Here is a 24,107-nt window from a genome sequence, read left to right on the forward strand (position 1 = left end):
GTGTAGCATGCCTGGGTTTGGTTCACCTTTTTAATAGGCCACTTCCGGCGGGACACCTGGAACCAGTTCCGGAACACCACCGGTTCAGATACACTCTGAAACTATTTTACTGCTTACCGTGCATCTGGTTATCGAAAAAACCGCTCTTTGATGTGTCGCATGCATGGGTTTGATTCACTTTTATTAATTGGCCACTTCCGGCGGGACACCTGGAACCGGTTCCGGAGCACTACCGGTTCAGATATGTTCTGATACTATTTTCCTGCTTACCGTTCATCTGGTTATCGAAAAAAACGCTCTTTGATGTGTCGCACGTATGGGTTATGTTCACTTTTATTTTTGGCCACTTCCGGTGGGGCACCCGGAACCGGTTCCGGAACACTACCGGTTCAGATATAGTCTGAGACTATTTTCCTACTTCCCGTTCATCAGATAATCGAAAATGCCGTGGTTTGATGGGTCGCATGCATGGGTTTGTTGCATTTTCATATCTGGCCCCTTCCTGGGGTACCGATCTGGGACACCTAAATGGCCATAACTCCGGAACGGCTGGACCGATCTGAACCATTTTCAATAGGAAACAATGGGACCAGATGCCGCGTCGAATGAACCATCGGTCGTTGAAATCGGTTCATATTTACTATCTAAAAATTAGGTGACCTTTTTTGTACACATACACACACACACACATACATACACACACACACACACACATACATACACACAGACATCATCTCAATTCGTCGAGCTGAGTCGATTGGTATATAACACTTGACCCCTCCGGGGGCTCTATCAAATTTTCGTTTTTGGAGTGAACATATAGCCTTTCGGTACACCTTGGTGTACGAGAAAGGCAAAAAAACTGGCGAGAGGAAAAAGGTATCGGCTTTCCGCAGATTAATCCGCGAGGGATTTTTTCATCCACGCACCTTTCCACCTCGAGACTGCGTTCACCGTGTATCGGGGTTACTCTGATCTGTGCGATTGGTTTGTTTCGATTGGTTTCGGATCGGTTCAGGCGTTCCGGATTTAAAACTGTTTCAGTGAGCTGGATCAGCACTTGAGCTGACACGCAATTCGAAAAACAGAATCCAAAATGGTGGACCAGTATTCAAGATGGCGTCTGCACTATAGAATTCAAGGTTCTGGAACTCTATTTATTGCGAATCTTTTGTATAGTTTTTCTTTCGTTGCGCAATTTGCACGCCGGGCAGTTACGCGCAGCTCCACTCCAGTTGCGCACAGCCAATCAGGAGCAAGAAAGCAGACGACCTCAGACGACGTCGTTGCGCGCCAAAGCTACACGCAGCACGTTTCCATTGTCTGCGACCAAAACAAACATCGACGCTCGACCACCGGCTGATAGTTGTTGTTGATAACTTGCGGGGAAAGGTAAATTAACTCATTATGGTCCCTTTCGAGATTGTTTTAATGAAACGGAAATAAAACAATATTTTCTGGAATTATTGCTAATTCGATTGATTGTGCCATTATTTGTTGCATTCAGTCTTGTACTGATCGCACGCGGTCGATACCGGTTGGGTATGTTTGAAGCTCGGTTTTAAGCAATGCAAATATAGACTGCCCATGATATGAGATTCACCCTTGCGCACAACTGACTGACAGATCGGTAAAAGTGTGAAAAAAAAAATTTCTTGCTAAGCGCAATACTTATGCAATATGGTTATATTTCATGTTCATGTAGAAATACGTACGTGTGGCTTCGTGGTCGTGCGGCTAAGGTCACCAAGCCTTTAGTCGCATCGTGCTGAGGAGCGCGGGTTCGATTCCCGTCGCAGCTGTCAGGAAAAGTTTTTAGCTGTGCCACTGGGCGTTGCATGCTAGTCCGTTGTCTAGTGTCGTGCTTCCTTCAAAGAGCAAATAGCTCACTGGAAATGCACTAAACGTGTCCGTGTTTTTTAATAATAACTGGTAGTCAGATAATCCAAGAAGGCGCATTTTAAGGCTCTCTTAACATACAATTATTCATTACACCCACACAGCTAGCCATGAAAATGTGTGACACTTCTCAGGTCATTTTGACAGACCCCACACATGCACGAAAAAGACGGATAATGTGTTCTACTTTATCGATCTTGTTGCCGTCCTTTTCATGCTCATGTTACATCTGTCAAAATGACCTGAAAATTGTCAGTCATTTTGAGGTTAGGTTCGTTGGTGTAATAAAGAATATGCGAATATGCCGTGGCCCGTGGCGTAGTGGCTACACGTTCACTTCATAAGTGGATGGCCATGCGCCATGGGTTCGATTCCAGCCCCGGCACTTCCAATTTTTCGTCAGTTCTTCTTCTCCTCGAGAGCGGCTGACACCTGACCCTCTTCTGAACGAATATCGGCTAACGGCAACTCATAATGGACCCCCAATCGGACTGGAAAAGGAACAAGAGCCACACATCAACATCCTCGTGCTCATCATTCTACCATGGACTGGGTAGAAAAGTGAGAGCAGCGCAACCAGTTCGATATAGTAGAATAAGAATAGAATACATTTTGGCGCTGTACAAAGTGTAAGTGCAGCTACCAAATGGAATCGCTCACGCAGTGCCCTAGAGGACAAAAGAACTGTAAATTAGGTTTTGCGATTGAAGAATAAAAAAATAAAATATGGGAATATCTGGTAAGAAAAAAAATGTCAAGAATGTCAAGAAAGCAGGTTTTGATTGTGTGGATTGTGTTAATGTGTAAAGAATTTTGGAAATTATCACCCTATCAGTTTTACCTTATTTTACGGTAAAAAGGAATGTCTCCGCATCCGCCGGTCGGTCCTCTGGTTGGTCGACGACGATGGTAATTAAAAACTTTGTCAGCAATTTTCCTTTTACCATCCGGGTGCCCTTCTTCACCACCCCCACCAGTGCGAAACGCGCTTCGCTAAGCTAATTGGTTTTAATGGCACCGGGATCATTCCACCGCAGCAGAGTTGCAAAGCGTTACTCTAGGAAAAAGAATATCGATAATCACTTTGCATCGATGCTCGCCCACCTCCTTTGATGCTGCGGCGTTGGATGAAGGTCTTTGTTCTTCACCTTCTTCTTGTATACAGAACTCACGGTGGTGGATGATGACGCCATAACCGTGGACACCGCCAACAAAGACGACGGTGAAAAGTTGTTGAATCTAATTATAAAAGGGCAGAACAATGATTAGCATATTTTCAATTACGTTAATTCGGCGGGAGCTGGTAGGTACTTACCTTGTGAGTGAGAGTGTCGTGAGCTTTGATGGCGTAGTCGGTAGTACGTAAGGCCAGATTTTCGTCTAGAAATTCTTTTTATTCCTCTCAGGTACTGTTGCAAAGATCCTTCCAAACGAGTTCCACAAGTGTGTTTCAGGATTTCCTTAAGAATTGCATTGAAATCTTTGAAAACCTTGTTCTGAAAATCTCCATACTAAATATTAGTAAAAATGATATGAAAGTAATGCTTAAGTTATTCTTGAACGACTTTCTAATAAAACTCGTATTCGTCTAAGTTTTTTTTTTGCTACAAAACAGTGAGTCGAAAAGGAGAGCGTCCAACATAGCTCTGATCCTCACAAGTTCCTACCTCATGCTTCCACGAGTCAAACGATGACAAAGACCGCCAGCTAAGAGTTGTGTGCTTAGCTGGTAGTGCAGCCTGGGCACTGTTGTCCTTCTGACTTCAGCTAGATTGAGGAGGTACGACTCGAGTGTCTGTTCACCAAGGAGGTGCGGCTCAAACAGCGTCTGTTCTGGCATCCAGCGGCTGAACATGAAACGCTGTATCGCGTGAACTATACTTAAGGTGGCAGCCCCACCAACGCGATGTAGGCAGCGCGACCCCGGTAAGATAGCCTATCGAAGCCTTTCAACACTACGAAAAATGAAGTAAGAAATAGAATATGCGAACGATACTCTCGGAAACCGACCCGGCAACGAAATAAAGATTATGATTGGAAACTCGGTACCTGGAACGTCAGGGCCTTAAATGAACCTGGACGAATGAGCCTTTTGGCTCGTGAATTGCAGAAAGTTGGTGTGTGCGTGGCTGCTATACAGGAAGTGCGGTGGCCCAAAACTGGTGAACGTGAACTCAGGGCGGTGGATCCCGTCGCCAACACATCGTTCAAATATAACATCTACCATAGCGGCAGCGATAAGGCAGAACATGGGGTCGGGTTCATAGTGATCGGGAAACAGATGAAGCGAGTTATGAGGAAGCCGATCAACGAGCGGATCTGCGTATTGAGGATCTGGGGCAAAAGCTTTAACTACAGCCTGATCAATGTCTATGCGCCGACAAACGAGAAAACCGATAATGTGAATGATGCGTTTTATGAATGTCTTGACAAGACCTATGGGAATGCCCAAAACACGACGTTAAGATTGTCATCGGTGATGCCAATGCACAGGTAGGAAGAGAGGACTTTTTCCGTTCAAACATCGGTACGGAGAGCCTTCACTCCGTCACTAATGACAACGGCCTGAGATTAGTCAACTTTGCTGCCGCCAGGGGGATGGCCATTAGTAGCACCTACTTTGCACGCAAGGATATCCGCAAGCACACCTGGAGACACCCAAACGGCGAGACTTGTAACCAAATCGACCATGTGCTGGTAGATGGCCGATATTTGTCGGACGTAATTGATGTTAGAACTTTTCGAGATCCCAACATCGACTCAGATCACTATCTCGTAGTTAGTAAGATTCGAGCCCGTGTCGGACTCTAGGAACCGGCGATCGATGCGTTTCACATCCAGCGGTTTTCAGCAGACGGTACGGTAGCTGACTATCACCAGAAGCTGGACGAGCGGATAAGTGAGATCAACGAGAGGGATAATCTCAACACTCTGTGGGAGTCTATCCAAGGAGTGATGAGTACAGCAGCGCGGGAGGTGATAGGTACTGCTCAAAGACGACCTAGAAACGGGTGGTTCGACGAGGAGTGCCAGAGAGTAACGGACGAGAAGAATGTTACCAGAAGCCGGATGTTGGTGTCGGGGACCCGGCAGAGCAGGGAGTGGGAAGCAAGAGTAGCCGAAAAACGAATCCACCGCAAAAAGAAAAAAGAGCACGAGGAAAATGTGATTGCTCAGGCGCAAGAGAGTATGCAACAGAATGATATGAGGAGATTTTACGAAACTGTTAATGGCGTGCGGAGAAAAACAGCGCCTTCTCTCGTCATTGCAACGACCGTAATGGAAACTTGCTGACAGACAAGACAATGGTGGCTGCCAGGTGGAGAGAGCACTTTGAGGTATTGTTGAACGGTGGGAGTGGAAGAGCGGCGGACAGAATTCGAATCGACGACGACGGACAAGCTGTGGAACCTCCAACGCTAGACGAGGTCTAGCGAGGGGACTGAAGAACAACAAGGCTGCTGGGAAGGACGAACTCCCGGCCGAGCTTCTCAAGCACGGTAGTGAGCAGCTGTATCAACTTTCACACCGTATTATATTGACGATATGGGAGGAGGAAGAACTGCCTGGTAGTTGGTTGGATGGTCTCATTTGCTCTCTTGTCAAGAAAGGGCATCGACTGGAGTGCGCGAATCACAGAGGAATAACACTCCTCAATTCAGCGTACACAATTTTGTTCGGAGTTCTGTTCCACAGGCTGAGGCCGATTGAGGAGTCCTTCGTCGGCGAATATCAGGCAGGATTTCGTGAGGGCCGATCAACAACGAACCAGATGTTCACCCTGCGGCAGATTCTTCGATAAATTTCGAGAATACAACTTGCAGACCCATCATCTGTTTATTGATTTCAAGGCGGCGTACGATTCAGTGAAGAGAAACGAGTTATGGCAGATTATGATCGAACATGGTTTTCCGGCGAAGCTGACAAGACTGATTCGTGCGACGCTTGACGGATCAAAATCAATTCGTAACCTTTGACGGACTGAAGCAGGGCAATGCTCTTTCAAATTTACTGTCCAACATAGTACTGGAAGGAGCGATAAGGAGAGCTGGTATGCACAGGAGCGGAACCATTGTCACGAAGTCGCATATGCTCCTGGGCTTCGCGGACGATATCGACATCATCGGAATCGACCGTCGGTCCGTGGAAGAGGCGTTCGTACCTTTTAAGAGGGAGACTGCGAGCATTGGACTTACGATCAACACCGCAAAGACTAAGTACATGATTGCTGGTGTTCAACGTCGGTCCGGCCGTGGTAGTGGTGACGAAGTGGTGCTAGGTGGGGAAAAGTTTCAAGTTGTGGATGCATTTGTTTCTCTTGGTACTCTACTGACGTGCGATAATGATGTTACCCGGCGAGGTGAAAAACGGATTGCGGCTGCAAATCGGGCCTTTTTCGGTCTGCGAAACCAGCTGAGGTCCCGCAGGCTGCAAACGAAGACAAAACTCGCGTTGTACATGTTTCTGATTCTCCCGGTCGCTTTATACGATCATGAAACGTGGACGTTAAAAGAAGTTAATCGGAGAGCCTTTGGAGACTTCGAACGTAAAGTGCTGCGAACAATACTCGGCGGTAAACTGGAGGACGGCATCTGGCATGAACTACGAATTGTACCAGGTATATAAAGAGATGGATATAGTGAAGTGAATACAACACGGCAGGCTGCGGTGGGCTGGACACGTAGCTCGTATGCCGGAGGAACGACAAGCTAAAATTATATCTTGTGGATGCTATCGACTGGTAATTTTGTACTTGGGGGGTTTTCGACCTTGCAGTCTCCGGTGCAATCAAAACGATATATATTTTCGATGCCCGACGTTTCGATGGACTATGCCATCTTTCTCAAGGGTTCTATTTGAACGAATTGGACGTAGTACATATTAAAGACAAACAGAAAAACTACAAAGGTGAACACAACTTACAGAAATATCGTTCTTCGTCTGGTGGTATGAATTGCACATGAATTTTAGTCAAATTTTGGACGGACTTCATCAATTTCCTACAATTTTACAAACAATGATAGAAATAAACAATTTTACATAACATTTAAGACATTACTTACTATTTTTGTCAGGAAAAACTGGGAAGTTTTGTATGGCGGGTCACTACTCTGATCGTCACTATGTTATTCTAATTTTAAACCGTCAATTTGATTCCAGTCAGAAATTTGTTTGAATGTTGCGTACAAGTTCTGTGGGTTTTAGTTTCCTATTGGGTGTCATTGTCGTTAGTGTTAGTGATGTCAGTTATTTGCCTATCTACGTGGTTTGTTTTGGTTCTTGTCTTTAGTGTGTGTAATATTCCTGCATATATCATACTTAAGCTGTCGCAGTCGCTTCGTTTGTTTACCGTCCTGTCTGTGTTAATAATGTGGCACACTTCTAGAACGGGGAGAGCAGAGAAACGTCGATGGCAGTCGAGTATCTCCATTCTGTCCAAATCGAAACGATGTTTGTTGTCGGCCGAATGCAGCAAGAGAGCTGTTCTCTCTTTTAGTCGGCCGAGTTCATAGCTGTTGTAGTTGTCGTCGTTGTTGTTGTTTTCGATGTCATTCATTAGTCTGTCTAATTTGGTCATGTCGCTTCTGTGGTGTCCTATTCGTTTCTTCAGCGTGGTGGTGGTTAGTCCAACGTAGCTTGCATCACAATCTCCGCAGGGTATCTTGTAGATGACGTTGTTACGTTGGTCTTTTGGTATTGGATCCTTGGTCTGGGTAAACAAACTCTTGATGGTGTGTTCGTTCCTCATCGCCGTCATGATATTAGGGAAGTCAGTTTTGAATGTTTTTGTCAGTCTATTTGTTAGGTTTGGAACGAACACCATAGGTTTGTACATGACTTCCTCATTTGTACTGCTACGTCTATCCGCTACATCTCTGCGCTGATTTATGAGGCGATGTCGGAGTGGTCGGGGATAGTGGTTTATTTTTAGATGGTTGTCAATGATCGCATCAACCTCTGATTGAGACAAATTAGTGCTCAATTTCCTGACTCGCTTTATAAAGTTCGAGACCATGTTCATCTTCATGTGAAGTGGATGGCTCGACAAATAATCTAAAAAGCGACCGGACGCCATTGGTTTACAATACCATTCGGTTTTTATTGACTGATCGGGAAGTCTGACCAGAACCATATCCAAAAACGGCAGCCTTCCGTTTTGCTCTACTTCATGAGTGAACTGTATGTTGGGATTGTAGCTGTTGAAAACATTCAGCACTTCCAGCACCTTATCTAGCGGTAATGCTAAGATTAGGTCGTCCACGTACTTCTTTATGACCGGCGTTGGAAAATTGATCTTGGCCATAACATTTGTCATCAACATTTCCATGACCATATCTGCGACGGTGGGAGATAATGGGTTACCCATCGCTGTACCCGAAATTTGTTTGTAGTACTTCCCTCGGTAGGAGAAGTAACTACACTCGATACAGAAGATCGTAATCTCTATAAACAGATCAAGATTTATGTCTGTATGTTGTCTGATCTCCCCCCAGCATTCTATTATTGTGTGCGTGACCAGCTCCCGAGGAATGCATGTAAACAGAGAGACAACGTCAAAAGACACGAGCACGTACCTATCTCTCTGGCAAAAGAAAAGTGTTGATATACTCACAGAAAACGAAAGAGTCTGTAATGTTGTACACACTGTTGATGGACGCTTGCAGAATGCGACCGACGTATTTCGAGAGCATGTAGGATGGTGCACCAATATTCGGAACCACGGGTCGGAGAGGTAGGTTGGTTTTGTGTACCTTCGGTAGTCCGTAGATCCTGGGGCATTGCGAAGAGTGGGCACGCAAACGATATGAGGTTGCAATATCGATGAGACCCAGTGCCAGCAGACGGTCGACGATGCTGTTGTTTTTCTTCTGAAAACCATCCGTTGGGTCCCGTGCAATCACCTTGTATGTGTTGGTGTCCAATAGCAGCTCCAGCATTTTGGTGTTGTAGTCGGATTCGTACATTATTACGGTTTGTTTACCTTTATCTGACTCGGTGATGATCAGGTCTGGATTTTCCTGTTTAAATCGCCTGCAAACCTTGCTGGAGTGGGCAAAGAAAGCAGTCACTGGGTCGTTTGGAGTACTGTCGAAGTTGTGGATGAAGTTCTGGATCATGTTTGTTGCCGCGCATCGGTTACGGTCCCTGATTGATCGATCCGGAGTGGAGATCACCACATTCTCTACGTCGGCGATAATGTGGTAGAAAGGAATTTGTTGAAGCGATGTGTACGGAAGTGCAAATTTCAGGCCGAGACTGAGCATAATCTCAACCTCAGCGGGGAGTGTGGCTGTGGTGGCAACATACAGTTCACTCATGAAGTAGAGCAAAACGGAAGGCTGCCGTTTTTGGATATGGTTCTGGTCAGACTTCCCGATCAGTCAATAAAAACCGAATGGTATTGTAAACCAATGGCGTCCGGTCGCTTTTTAGATTATTTGTCGAGCCATCCACTTCACATGAAGATGAACATGGTCTCGAACTTTATAAAGCGAGTCAGGAAATTGAGCACTAATTTGTCTCAATCAGAGGTTGATGCGATCATTGACAACCATCTAAAAATAAACCACTATCCCCGACCACTCCGACATCGCCTCATAAATCAGCGCAGAGATGTAGCGGATAGACGTAGCAGTACAAATGAGGAAGTCATGTACAAACCTATGGTGTTCGTTCCAAACCTAACAAATAGACTGACAAAAACATTCAAAACTGACTTCCCTAATATCATGACGGCGATGAGGAACGAACACACCATCAAGAGTTTGTTTACCCAGACCAAGGATCCAATACCAAAAGACCAACGTAACAACGTCATCTACAAGATACCCTGCGGAGATTGTGATGCAAGCTACGTTGGACTAACCACCACCACGCTGAAGAAACGAATAGGACACCACAGAAGCGACATGACCAAATTAGACAGACTAATGAATGACATCGAAAACAACAACAACGACGACAACTACAACAGCTATGAACTCGGCCGACTAAAAGAGAGAACAGCTCTCTTGCTGCATTCGGCCGACAACAAACATCGTTTCGATTTGGACAGAACGGAGATACTCGACTGCCATCGACGTTTCTCTGCTCTCCCCGTTCTAGAAGTGTGCCACATTATTAACACAGACAGGACGGTAAACAAACGAAGCGACTGCGACAGCTTAAGTATGATATATGCAGGAATATTACACACACTAAAGACAAGAACCAAAACAAACCACGTAGATAGGCAAATAACTGACATCACTAACACTAACGACAATGACACCCAATAGGAAACTAAAACCCACAGAACTTGTACGCAACATTCAAACAAATTTCTGACTGGAATCAAATTGACGGTTTAAAATTAGAATAACATAGTGACGATTAGAGTAGTGACCCGCCATACAAAACTTCCCAGTTTTTCCTGACAAAAATAGTTAGTAATGTCTTAAATGTTATGCAAAATTGCTTATTTCTATCATTGTTTGTAAAATTGTAGGAAATTGATGAAGTCCGTCCAAAATTTGACTAAAATTCATACCACCAGACGAAGAACGATATTTCTGTAAGTTGTGTTCACCTTTGTAGTTTTTCTGTTTGTCTTTAATATGTACTACGTCCAATTTGTTCAAATAGAACCCTTGAGAAAGATGGCATAGTCCATCGAAACGTCGGGCATCGAAAATATATATCGTTTTGATTGCACCGGAGACTGCAAGGCCGAAAACCCCCCAAGTGCTAAAATTATATTCAGCAGAGAACCAGGAAGGCGTCGTCGGCTTCGTGGGAGGCCGCGCACACGTTGGCTTTTTGCAGTTGAGGAGGACCTGAGGACTCTTAACGTTTAGGGCGACTGGAAGCGATCAGCCCAGGACCGAAGCCAGTGGAGGTGGATACTTCATTCGGCGTAGATTCACCGCTACGAGTTGTAGCCCATCAAGTATCAAGTAAGTATGCTCTAGGCTTTCATCCAAGAATTTCCCCAGGGAGCCCCTCAAGAAGTTCTCCTGGAATACCTCCAGGAATTTCTTTAAGATTTCCTCCACGCATTCATCCAGAGACGGTTCGATGAGCAATCTCAATTTTAATTATTAAATTTATTTAGGAGTATTTGCAATGGAGTATTTGCATTGTACTTCATGCTGCAAATGGATCATTTTATGGTTTTGCAACATTTTATAGTACTGAATCGATGTGAAAACATCAATTCTGCTGGTCCGATTCGAATCGATTCACAAAAATCGATGTCTCAGCCAAACTTGCCCAATGCTAGTCCGTAGTGCTATTCTAAGCCGACAGCTACACGGGCACTGTAAGGACTTGGCCGGCGCTGTTATTGATAAAAAAAATGTATGAGCCACTTGAATTGCACTTTCAGAACAACTTGAGTGTCACAGCCCTTATTCATTTAGAGCACAGACAAACTATTGACATGTACAATCAGTCTAAGCTAGGCTAAGCTAAGAAATTTTACAATCCGTTACCGTTTTTATCCAGTACCTACTTCGCCACGAGTTTTCACAGGCTTGTTCACAGTTCGTTTTACACTACATTCTTTGGTGTTCACTCGCACGAGATGCAACGATGGAATCGCAAGCACAATTCCCAAAGCAAATAATCCTGCTCTAAGAACCACACTCAATGTTATGCCGTAAGTTCATTCAAATGGTGTTAGAGCCTTCATGCATGAATTAATTTGATTTGGTACAGGAAAACTATTGAAAATTTGTCATCCATCATTTATTGACAAGTTATGATAAACTGAATAAACTTCCAGTTTCTCTTTACGATGCTACTATCTCGCGACAGCAGTACCTTCTAGTGGAACCAGAGAATATATTGCCAATCATTATTCTTCATTACAACAAGAAGCCTGTGTCTAGGTGCCACTACACCACCCAAAACGCTCCATCCTTCAGAGATTTAACCATTTTTCACGTCACATCACTTGTCACCGTGATACTGGCGCGCCGCGGAGCACCTTGTTATTGTCTTTCCCCGTTATCGAGTGATTCGTCCCATTTTTAATCGAATCCCATGTCCTACTCCCTTATGGAAAGCGTCGCGCCTTTCAGACAACAAGACGGTTGGTTGCCACCTTGCAGCCAGCCAGTACTAGTCCTCTCCAATTCCCTAGAGACCAGACGCGACGAGGTGTCAATTTTTCACCGAATCAATTTATTACCGGATTAGCGTCAGTTTACTACTTGTTTTCAGAATAAAGAGACTTCCCTTCCTGGCCCTGGGTGGGAAATTGACGGAGACCTGATGCTCGAAGCAGCGTGAAATTGGCGACGTTTATTGATTCACTCTCAGCCATGTTTAACCAGCCGAGCTCACACGGTTGTCGGTCGCTCGTTGGTTGGTTGACACTTAAGCCTGCCCAGGAGGAGATAAGTTCCTCGCTAGTCTACAGGCTAAAGTGTGGATTTTCCACTCGGAATGGCTGCAGATTGACGGTGGTTTTCAGAGCGACAGCCTCCTCAGGACACGGAGGATCTATTTGTCATGCAACCGTTTTGACAGGTGGTCGTTACGAAGCGACAAAGTCACTTTTGGGGGGGCGGTAATCCCTGCGGAGTTCGAGAGTGATTGTTTTATGGTTAAGCTTTTGATTGGTGCGCATCCGGTGGTGGATTTGTAGCGTTTATCAGGTTTAAAAATTGATAAATGATGTACTTCCAGCAGCAATGCTGGAACAGCTCTACAACAACTTCCGAAAACTTATCTGCATAAGCTCTGTTTTGAAGCACAACAACAAACCTTTAATCACTCAACAAAATTTAATTACTAATTTCCAACAAATGTTTTGCATGAATTTAATTAATTACACTTCATCTCATCCCCAGTCGCATCCGTCCGGCGCGCCGTTGAGCACCTCAGCTTGCACTTCAGAGCACAAATGCCACCGTATAGGAAGCAGGAGTAACCGACCCCTTTCCCGACACGGCCGGCGTTGGTGGTGGAGCGATGTTGGCACCTTTGGTTGGATTGAACTTTTCCTGGAGCAGCATCTTCATTTGCATAAAATCCTTCCAGACTTCGTCAGCACTTTTTTGCGGTGTGGCTGCTGTGCTTCGCTTCTTGTGCCAGAGTCGGATCAAGAGTGTTTTTGTTTTTTGAGCCGATCCGCATTTTTGAGCTCTCCACTGTAACGTACAGCACTTCTTCAGCGCCGAATCTAGCCACCCACCGTCTGAAAGAACTCTCCGTGTTAGGCCGCCAATCGCATCCTCTCGCAGCGAAGTCGTAGGCGAAGACTTTTATATGGATGATCTCTTTACCGGAAGTAAGACCATTCGATCTGGTAGGGTCTTGTGCACGCAGCTTCTTCAGCTTCTACAATCCACTGGATTTCCACTGCGCAAATGGTCGTCCAACTCTCCGGAGATTCTCTCGCATATTCCTGAGGCACTACGTGATGAAAGAATTGTATTGGGCCTCGATCCACAAGTTTCCATCAAAACTCTCGGGCTTAGGTGAGAGCTAGCTTCCCATTGCTTCGGCTTCCACGTTCCAAAATGGAAGCAAGACATTTGAGTTTCCAAGCGACAAGTGGTTTCGATTCTTCGAGCCTTTTCGACCTGCTCGGCTTCATAGGCGCAGTCATCGTAGATGCCAAATTGCCAAACCTCTGGCGAAGGAAGCGTTCCTGGGACGAGCCGCTAGAAGACGAACTCCAACAAAGCTGGCTGCAATTTCGGTCCGAACTTACGGCAATAGAGACAATTATCGTTCCTCGTTGGGCCGTTCCAATCGTCGATCCCACTTCCATCGAATTACACGGTTTTTGTGATGCCCCCGAGAAGGCTTATGAAGCATGCATCTACCTCCGCGCCGTGTCCTCCAGCAGTGACACATCGGTTCGTCTTCTAACCTCGAAGTCGAAACTGGCACCTCTGGGAAACAGCAAGAAACAGAAAAAGGTCTGTCTGCCTCGTCTCGAACTTTCTTCGGCGCTATTGTTGAGCCACTTAGCTCAGAAGGTCCAGGAAGCACTGAATCTCCCAATTTCGGCTGCCCCATCCCACTAGAAAACGTTTGGGGCAAACCGAGTGTCCGAAATACAACACCTGACGGAAGCCGACTGTGGAATCATGCGCCTGAAATCGAGAATCTGGCAGAATCTCCCGCAGAATGCTGCCGGCGGAACTCAGGGATTGCGCAGCATGGTGGAAGGATCCACCGTGGCTCAATCGACCAAACAGATTCTGGCCTGCTCGTGTCCGTCCAGCATTCGAGAACTTCAAAGCAGAACTCAGGGAAAGAGCGATTGTTCTACCGATCCAAGTCCTCGAACCAAACCCTATCTTCAGTCTTCGGTCTTCGTATTTGTCGAGTCGCTCCGGATTACGTGCAGTTTCGGATGCTGCAGAAATTCCACATACCTCACTCAAGTTACGAACAGCAATTTATTAGTCACTCCGCTTTCCGATGTGGTTACACTTCTACTATTATTTTTTATTTTTGAGCTTCTCAATAATGACATTTCCATAGACAAATAGACGACCAAAGCTCGAACCAAAGCGTCAAAGACAATAGACATACAAATGACAAATATAATACAAATCTAATTACCGCAGGGTACATCAATAGTGTTTATATACTCTACAGTATTATGATGACTAGGCCGGTGCACTAAGGGCCAGAATCGCAATCTAGCGGAACTAAATAAATTACTCCTAAACGAAGCATTTCTGACACATGGTGTCTTCGACAAAGTTGTTTGACATCAGCAGGGGCATCTATTGCTAAGAACGTTGTAGTTCGCAACTCGTCCGCATAGGTGGCGCCACTATCTAACTTCTTTGTTTCACGTCCTAGAGACTTGGCGACTTCGGCAAAGTTGTTTATTTTGACAAAATAAACAACTCTTTCTCAAACGTCAAAATTCCACAGCCTACTGTTTTCAAGTTATTTAAAAAATAAAAACCAATCAATGAAAAAAAACGTTTTTTAAGCTAATTTTGACATTTTTACCAGAAACCATGTAAGTTTAAATTTTTTCCTAATGCATATGTGTCAAGCCAATCACGTTGTACGGGAATATGTTGAATATTTTCATTAAAAAATTAAAATAAAAATACAAATTCGAAAAAACAGTGTGAATTTCAACCCTTAATATCTCACAAAGCGCAAAAAATCACAACATCAAATTTTCAGCAAATACGAAGCAATACTAGATGAACATACTGCCAAAAATTTGGAGAGGTATTTTTTGGTGTTTTTGAGATAACAGCCTTTTAGTTACAGTATAAATATAAGTAGTGCCAGCATGTAACATTTTACTGTTACACATTAGAGAGTTTATGTCTTCGAAAAAGTTGTTCATTTTGACTAAATAAACAACTCTTTCCTAGACGTCAAAATCCCACGGCCTACTGTATTCGAATTATTGTATATAAACTAGATGTTATTGCTAAAAACTGATAATGAAACACATTTTGATGCAATACTATGAACTTTTTTATTGTTTTCACTTTTACGATACATAGAACAGTGGCGTAGCAAGGGGGGGGCGATGGGTGCGGTCCGCACCGGGCCCCCGAATTCAGGGGGCCTCCAAATCAAGGAAGGTTTCTAACGCAAGTTTGAATAAAGTTCTTTAAATAGTAAAAGTTTCCTATAAGTATAAGTTCAACACTTTGCAGAACTGCTGATAGTTATGTGGGGGCCCCTTCATGATTATCAAGAGTTTTTTGGGATGAGGCACATAATTACACAAAATTACAAGAAAAATGTGTTAGAATTTAAAATTGAATTTTGCGAAATTCATTACCAATTTGGAAGTAAAATTTATGAGCATTGTGGAAAAGTCCCTAATATCCTAATAACAGGACCAAATATAGTAGTTGACTTAGCTTAAGGTAGCAGCTAAAGTTCAGGGGCCGCATTTATGAAAAAAATAATCAAAAAATGATGTCATGTCAAAACCGTATTAACAATAGTTTGTAGATTTTTTTTGCTTTCGTATGAAAATTAAGTGCAATCAACGTATTCCAACGATTTCATCAAGTGTTTCTTTCCAATTATTCCTTGAAGGGTTTCTGCAAGAATTCCTTCGTGCAAGGTAAATACTTACCTTGCCTTCGGGAGTATGTATTTACGATTTATCAAGCTCAAGTTACTTCAAAGACTACTACAAGATTAACATCAGAATGATTTTCATGGATTGCTTCAGAAATTCTTCTAAGTATTGATTTTGGAATACTTGAATTGATTCCTTCAGGAACACCTCCAAGAATTTCTTTAAAAATTTCCTTCAAATATTCCTTCATGGATTACTTTTTTATGAATTCCTCTAGCATTCCTTCAGTAATACCTCTTCAGATCCCTTCATAAAGTCCTTTAAGTATTATGTCATGAAGTCCTTTCACGAACCTTAAGGAATTTCTCCAAGGAATCTCTTAAAGACTTCTCCAAGAAGGAATCTTGCAGGAGTTCCTCATGGAAAATATCTATGATGAATTTCTGAGATCATGCTTGATCTGGTATGGCTCTTGAATGGATCCTTGTGTGATTTTCTAAAGGAATTTCGGAGGAATTCCTGAAATAATCTTTGTAGAAATGCTTGCAGGAGTTTTTGGAGGAATGTTTAAAGGAATCGAATCTTCTAGACAAACTGTAAGATGTATTTGGAAAGAATCATTGGGTATAAAGCAGTAGTAGAAGTATGTAAAGGATTCCTGAAGAAATTTATTGAAAGCAAAGGGATTTTCGGGAGAATCATGAAATGCTTATATTATTTTTCAAAGAAATCAGTGGCATAAACCCCTAAGAATTCCTCTCAAATTCGTTGATGCAATTTTAAAGAATTCTTATAGATTTTCGTGGAGAAATTTCTGCTGGAAGCCTTAGGGGGGTTTCTTCAACACCCTTTGAGGGATTTTGTGCAGGAATCCTTTGGGGTTGGATGTGTTCACACTTGTTGGATTATCTGAAGGAAAACTTTGAGAAATCCCTGAAAAAATCTTTGTAACGTAGCTTGAAAAAAATCCTTGGAGAAAAAGATTAAGTCTTTGCTGGAATTTCTTAAAGGATTCATGAATTGAAAAAAATGCCTAAGGAATATTTGGACGATTTCATAGAGAATTTATGAAGAAATCTTTGAAATGCTGGAACAATCCTTCGTAAGAAATCCTTGAAAGGGTTCAAAAAAAAACCATTTGAGGCATTAAAAAAACCCTTGCAGAAATTTCTGAAAACAAATCTTTAAGGAATTCCTAAAGGATTCCTCTGCGAAATTTTCTCAAGGGATCATGTGGAGTAGCCCCATAGAAATCGTTTCTTGAAATCTAAAAAAAACTTCATCAAATTCTTGGGAATATATGCTACTGAAGAAATCGCTTAAGAAACAGTTGGAGGAGTTCCCGAAGCAATCGCTGTAGCAACTTTCGAAGCAAATCTTGGAGGAATTTGTAAAGAAGTCCTTGAAGTGATTCCTAGATGATTCGTAAAATATTTCTAAGAAAAAGTTCTTGGAGTTCCTCAATTGGAACAAGTGCTTGATGAAATCGTTAGAAAAAATCGTGAAGAAAATCCGGATAAAAATGGTGTTATCGCTAAATAAATCTTTAATGGTATCAATAGATGGCAACCTTGGAAGAACACCTAAAACAATTATTAAAAGAAATCCAATAACATATCTTGGACGAATTTCTGTGAGAATTCTTGAAAAAAAACTTTCATTTTTTATCAGAATTTTCATTCGGAAATTTCTTTTGAATCTTTTTCAGTAATTACTTTGGAAATCCGTGCAGGAATTCGTTAAGAAATATCTTTGAAAATTTATTTGGAAAGTCCTTCGGCAGATACTCTGAAAATTTTCTTCGGAAATTAGTTTGGGAATTCCTAAATATTTGTTTTTCTAAATTCATTCTTCATTATTTTTAAAGAAACTCTTTGGAAAATCATTTGAAAATTGTATCAGCTAATATGTTCGCAATTCCTTTGGTAGCAAGTTTCATTAAAAATTCCTACGGCAATTCTTTTGAGAAATTGTTAGGCAATTCCTTTGGAAACTTCTTTAATCAGTTCTCGGCAATGCTTCAGCAATGGCTTTGCAAACTTCTTCACATTATTTTTACGGAAATTTCTTCGGAAATTCCTTTAACAACTTCTCCTCGTTTTTTTTTCATATTACCTATGGCGGAGTTTTTTGTGCAAAGCCTTTGGAAATCCTTCTTGCCATTTTTATTGGATTTGAACCTAAATTTCCTATAAGATTATTGTTGGGGTTTTTTGGACATTTTTTTAAACTATTTCGGTAATTTCTTCGAAATTTGGTTCGGTAACTCATTCGGAAATTTCTAGAAAATAATATTCAGAATTGATTTATGTTTTTATTTTTGAAAATATCTACGACATTACTCTTGAAGTTTCACCGGCAGTCCCTTTGCTAATATACCTAACAATTAACTTTGTAATTCTTCCAATAGTTCCTTCCGAAATTCATTCTGCAGGTGCTTTGAAAATTCCTTAGTCAATTCGTTTGTAAATTGAGTAGTTCCTCGGAAAATTCCTTTCGCAATTCCTCTGGAAATTTCATTTGCTAATTCCTTACGGAATTTCGTCTATTGTTACTTTCGATATTCTATGAGATACACTCTTGCGAATTGAAAAAAAAAATCCAAAAATCTAAGGAAGTTCACAAATTGCAAAAATGTTTGAAGGCATACCAGTAGACTTTTTTGGGGGAATTTCTGTGAGAATGCTTGAAAAAAATCTTTCTTTTTTTATTTGAATCGGTTGAATCTAGGGAGAAATCGCAAATGTAATCCTCTGTAGAGCTCTTGGAGAAATTATTGAATAAATTAAGCAAGGAATGCTTAATCTGATTTATGAAACCTTCGCAGAGGTTCCTAACAAGATCTTTGAAGAAACTACGAAAGATTTGTTTGAAGAAATAATTAAGAAATCCATGGAAAAAATCCCGTAGGAATTTGTCTGCGCCAACAGTTAATATTGTAATTATGTTACGAGTACCACGAATGATAACCCAAATTACGTAATCAATCGATGTCGTAATCGCTTTAATTTCGAATAAGATGAATTTAGGATTGTAAGATTACTAAGGCACGTTGACCCTACCAGGAATCCTCAGAGATTTTTTTAAACAAATTTTCGGATGAATTTCTGAAGAAATCATTCATAAACCCTGGAGAAATTTTTGACTGAGATGGCTTGATGGAAACTTAGAATGGTTTTTCAAAAGGTTTTCTGAAAAAAAAAATTAAGGAGTCTTATCAGAAGTCCCAATAGAATTTTTTAGAAGAGTTCCTAGGTATGCTAGCAAAAATTCCTGAAGGAATCCTTTAGGAAACTCCTAGAGTAGATGGATATTTCAGAATTCGTGGGAAGATATCCAGAAGGATTTATGAAAGAAAATCCTACAGAAGTTCCTCTAAGAATGTTCTTAGAGGAACTCCTGTAGGGATCCTTGGAGGATTTTTTTTTAAATTATTATCCAATGAATTTTTTGAAATTTTCCTGGAGGGTTTCTAGGATAAATCTCTTAATGAAACTTTAGAGAAACTTCTTGAAGAATCCTTGCAGATTTTTTTCGAAAAAAAAGCGTTGAAGTAATTCTTGAAGGAATTTCTAAAGGAGTCCTTGGAAGAAATGTTTAGCCAAGATGAGTAATGAATGCTTGAGAAAGCCAAGATAAACTCGTGCATAAATCTATGGAGAAATGCATGACTTCCGTGGAAAAATCATAGGGATATTTAGAGGATCTCCTGAAAGAAATTATGGAGGGATGTTTGAAGAAATTCTGAAAGGACTTCTCTTTCGAATTCCGAAATTCCTAGGTAATTTCTTGGAAAAGCATCTGGTTCCAAAAAAATCATTGGAGAATTTTTTGTAGTGATTTTTTTCTAGAATTTCTTAAGAATTCTTTGATCTCATAGATAAATCCTCAGAGATATAATTGTTAGAATCCTTGGTGGACTTCCTGAACAAATGTTTCGAGAAATACTCGATGAAGCCTTTGCAAGAATCTTTTGAAGTACTTTTGAAAACATCCTCGGGGACAACACTGTAAGAATTCCTGAAGGAGTGAAATACTGAATGACACCCTTGCATTAACCACTTGAACGATTACTGAAGAGAAATTTTTATTCAAGTAAAATTTTTTAATTGAAAACGGTAAAGCAATCTTTGAAGGAATTCCTAAAAGATTACTTGATGCAATTCCTAAAAAAACTTCAACATAATTTTATAATTCTTAGAAAACTTACGCTCATTGCATTTTTTCCAAGAATTATGTTACAGTTTTTTTTCAGGACTTGCATCAAGTAACCCTTTAGGAATTCCTTCAAAGATTGCTTAACCGTTTTTTTTCAATGCATTGATGGAATTCCGGGATATACTTATCCTTGCAGAAATCCCCAAAAAATGTCATGAATGAATACAGGAAATATTTTTTACCGTTCCATCAGTTAGTTGGTCACCACTGCCAGCATCACGCCAATGCTGAGTACAAAAGTCGAGATTTTTTTCAACGTTTTGTACAAAATACAACGGCGTGATCATTTGAGAGTTAGAAGGATAGATTTATTATTGTAAAATATGTACATCTGTAATTTTCATGGGAGGCCTACAAATTTGGGTCCGCACCGGGCCCCCAAATTCCTAGCTACGCCACTGACATAGAAGTTCAAGCAAATGTCAGTTTACTATTGTCAGCATGGGTCAAGATATATTTTAATTTTTTGCATGCTAATTTCAAAGTGTTTTAAGCTTAACCTATTTTGTCAATCATTTTAAATTTTGGAGCTCGAAATATCTTGTCGAAAGCTTGTGGATCTGTTTCTGGATGGAAAGGACGGTGATCGAAGATTGTGAAACTGAAGCTCCACGAAACTTATATGTTCTTGGCCTACTATGTATCGTAAAAGTAAAAACAATAAAAATAGTCCATAGTATTGTATCAAAATGTGTTTTATTGTCATTTTTAATCGATATAATCTAGTTTATATGCAATAATTCGAAAACAGTAGGCCGTGGAATTTTGACGTCTAGGAAAGAGTTGTTTATTTAGTCAAAATGAACAACTTTTTCGGAGACATGAACTCTCTAAAGTGTAACAGTAAAAAGTTACATGCTGACATTACTTATATTTATATTGTTACTAAAAAGCTATTATCTCAAAAACACCAAAAAATACCTCTCCAAATTTTTGGCAGTATGTTCACCTAGTATTGCTCCGTATTTGCTGAAAATTTGATGTTGCGATTTTTTGCGCTTTGTGAGATATGAAGGCTTCAAATTCACACTGTTTTTTCGAATTTGTATTTTTATATTAAATTTTTAATGATAATATTCAACATATTCCCGTACAATGTGTTTGGTTTGACACATATGCATTAGGAAAAAAATTAAAATCACATGGCTTCCGGTAAAAATGTCAAAATTAGCTTAAAAAACGTTTTTTTTCATTGATTGGTTTTTATTTTTTAAATAATTCGAAAACAGTAGGCTGTGTAAATTTGACATCTGAGAAAGAGTTGTTTATTTTGGCAAAATAAACAACTTTACCAAAGACGCCAAGTCTCTAGGACGTGAAACAAAGAAGTTAGATGATGGTGCCACCTATGCGGACGAGTTGCGAACTACTACGTTCTAAGCAATAGATGCCCCTGCTAATGTCAAACAACTTTGTCGAAAACACCATGTGTCGGAAATGCTTCGTTTTGGAGTAAATAATTTAGTTCCGCTAGATTGCGATTCTGGCCCTTAGTGCGGTGGTGGCATATCTCTTGAGATTTTGCCACAATTGCAAGCAACGAAATCCCTCAAATCGACGAACTGGTTTTTCTGAAGACTAATGAGTATAAGGACGACCTTGAGACGCTGCTCGTTCAGATCGAGAGCTGCCTAAACTCCAGGTTGCTCACCCAACTGTCTCCTGACTCTGCGGACCTGGAGGTCCTTACATTCGGCCACTTATTGGTCCACCGCCCCTTTGCGTTCTACCTATTCAGCAGTCAACCAGCGCTGATGAAGAGGTAGTTCTTGCCAACATGTAACTTGTTCAAATCCAACAGCGTTTGGATGCTTTTTCGTTTGTCTCGTCATTTTGCCGATTGTAAACCTAATGCCTTCTATCATTCCATATTACTCAACCGTACCATTCCGTCGAGATTCCGACCCTCCTAGGCGTACCTTCGAACCGCCAGCGAGGATGTCGATAAGCTGGCCCCATGGCTCCTGGTCAACCGTGCGAACACCAACGTGGTGGAGGTCGCCATGCTCCCAGCCGACGACATCGAGAACTTATAGATCACCATATGTTTGGATTAGATACCATGTGAAGTTACTTTGGCTAAGGTAAAGAATGTAAATAGTAGATAAGGTTATGAAAATCACACTTTTTAACGGAGGCCGGCTATGTTAAGAATAGGATTGATTTTGGATCACCTTAGTTGTAAGTCAGTCATCTCCAATGTCTCTCTATAATTATCTGTCTCTCTCAACATCACCTGTCCATTCGATAGCATTCATTCATTTATTTAGTATTACATCAAATTCAAGATAAAACTGAATCAACAATATTTCTCCATAATACACGGTTCGTGGCTGCCGCTCTCCATCCTCGGTCGCGCCCGATGCTTGCCAAGTCACGCTCCACCTGGTCCGCCCATCGTGCTCTCTGCGCTCCACGCCTTCTTGTGCCAACCGGATCAGTTGCAAACACCAGCTTTGCAGGGTTGTTGTCCGGCATTCTTGCAACATGCCCTGCCCACCGTATCCTTCCGGCTTTTGCCACCTTCTGAATGCTGGGTTCGCCGTAAAGTGCAGCGAGCTTGTGGTTCATTCTTCTCCGCCACACACCGTTCTCCTGCACACCGCCGAAGATCGTCCTTAGCACGCGTCGCTCGCAAACTCCGAGTGCTTGCAGGTCCGCCTCGAGCATGGTCCATGTCTCGTGCCCGTAGAGGATTACCGGTCTTATTAGCGTTTTGTACATGGCGCATTTGGTGCGTGGGTGAATCTTTTTCGACCGCAGTTTCTTCTGGAGCCCGTAGTAGGCCCAAGTTCCGCTGATGATGCGCCTCCGAATTTCACGGCCCACGTTGTTGTCAGCCGTTTGTAAGGATCCGAGGAAGACGAATTTCTCCACCACCTAGAAGGTATCCCCGTCTACCGTAACATAACTACCCAGACTTCTCCGATCGTGTTCGGTTCCGCCTACCAGCATGTACTTTGTTTTTGAGGCATTCACCACCGGTCCGACCTTTGCTGCTTCGCGTTTCAGGCGGGTTGCTACCGTTCCAAATGTTCTGGCAATAAGGTCCATGTCATCCGAAAAGCACACAAATTGACCGGATTTTGTGAAATTCGTTCCCCGGCTGTTGAGCCCGGCTCGTCGCATCACACCTTCCACAGCGCGTTGAAGAGTAGGCATGAAAGGCCATCACCTTGTCACAGTCCCCGGCGAGATTCGAATGAACTGGATAGTTCACCCGAAACCCTTACGCAGTTTTGCACACCGTCCATCGTTGCTTTAATCAGCCTAATCAGCTTCGGCCATGATTATCTATAGCTATAGGCCGTTTTCGGCCATGATTATCTATAGCTCTGCGCGGTCGATACTGTCGTATGCCGCTTTGAAGTCGATGAACAGGTGATGCGTTGGGACCTGGTATTCACGGCATTTCTGGAGGATTTGCCGTACGGTGAAGATCTAGTCGGTTGTTGACCGGCCATCGATGAAGCCGGTTTGATAACTTCCCACGAACTCATTCGTTTTAGGTGACAGACGACGGAAGATGATCTGGGATACCACTTTATAGGCAGCATTCAAAATAGTGATCGCCCTGATCCAAATGGTCGCCTTTCTTGTGAATGGGGCAGATTACCCCTTCCTTCCACTCCTCCGGTAGCTGTTCGGCTTCCCAGATCCTGACTATCAGCCGATGCAGACAGGTGGCCAACTTTTCTGGGCCAATCTTGATGAGTTCAGCTGCGATACCATCCTTACCAGCTGCTTTGTTGGTTTGAGCTGGTGAGCTTCCCTCAGCGTGGGAGTTGGTTCATTTCCGTAATCCGCTGCACTGGCGTCGTTGTTTCCTCCGTTGAAGTGGTCTCCAGTGCCTACGTTCTCCACGCCGCTCATGTGCTGATCGAAGTGCTGCTTCCACCATTCGATCACCTAACGTCCGTCCGTCAAGAGGCTTCCGTCTTTATCCCTGCATATTTCGGCTCGCAGCACGAAG

General features: G+C 42.3%; 1 protein-coding gene across 1 annotated transcript; it reads right to left on the minus strand.

Annotated features, from left to right (window-relative positions):
* Positions 1–2,922: 2,922 nt before the first annotated feature.
* LOC134289029 (uncharacterized) lies at positions 2,923–9,218 on the minus strand. The gene is made up of 4 exons (XM_062855018.1): positions 8,513–9,218; positions 7,219–8,235; positions 3,215–3,279; positions 2,923–3,138 (listed from the first exon to the last, which is right to left on the minus strand). The coding sequence occupies exons 1-4, from the start codon at positions 9,216–9,218 to the stop codon at positions 2,923–2,925; spliced, it is 2,004 nt and encodes a 667-aa protein (XP_062711002.1).
* Positions 9,219–24,107: the final 14,889 nt, after the last annotated feature.

Source organism: Aedes albopictus, chromosome 1 (genome assembly GCF_035046485.1).
Source record: "Aedes albopictus strain Foshan chromosome 1, AalbF5, whole genome shotgun sequence".
NCBI classification, from domain to species: Eukaryota; Metazoa; Arthropoda; class Insecta; order Diptera; family Culicidae; genus Aedes; species Aedes albopictus.

What these genes read in the sequence shown, in the direction of transcription:
- LOC134289029 (XM_062855018.1), bottom strand. Translation starts at nt 9,218, where the DNA reads ATGAGTGAACTGTATGTTGCCACCACAGCCACACTCCCCGCTGAGGTT. An exon ending in AAGCGACTGCGACAGCTTAA is followed by an intron (nt 3,280 to 7,218) that starts GTATGATATATG and finishes AAGAATTTCTAG; the next exon opens with ACGAAAATCTGGCCTTACGT. An exon ending in ACGACACTCTCACTCACAAG is followed by an intron (nt 3,139 to 3,214) that starts GTAAGTACCTAC and finishes TTTTATAATTAG; the next exon opens with ATTCAACAACTTTTCACCGT.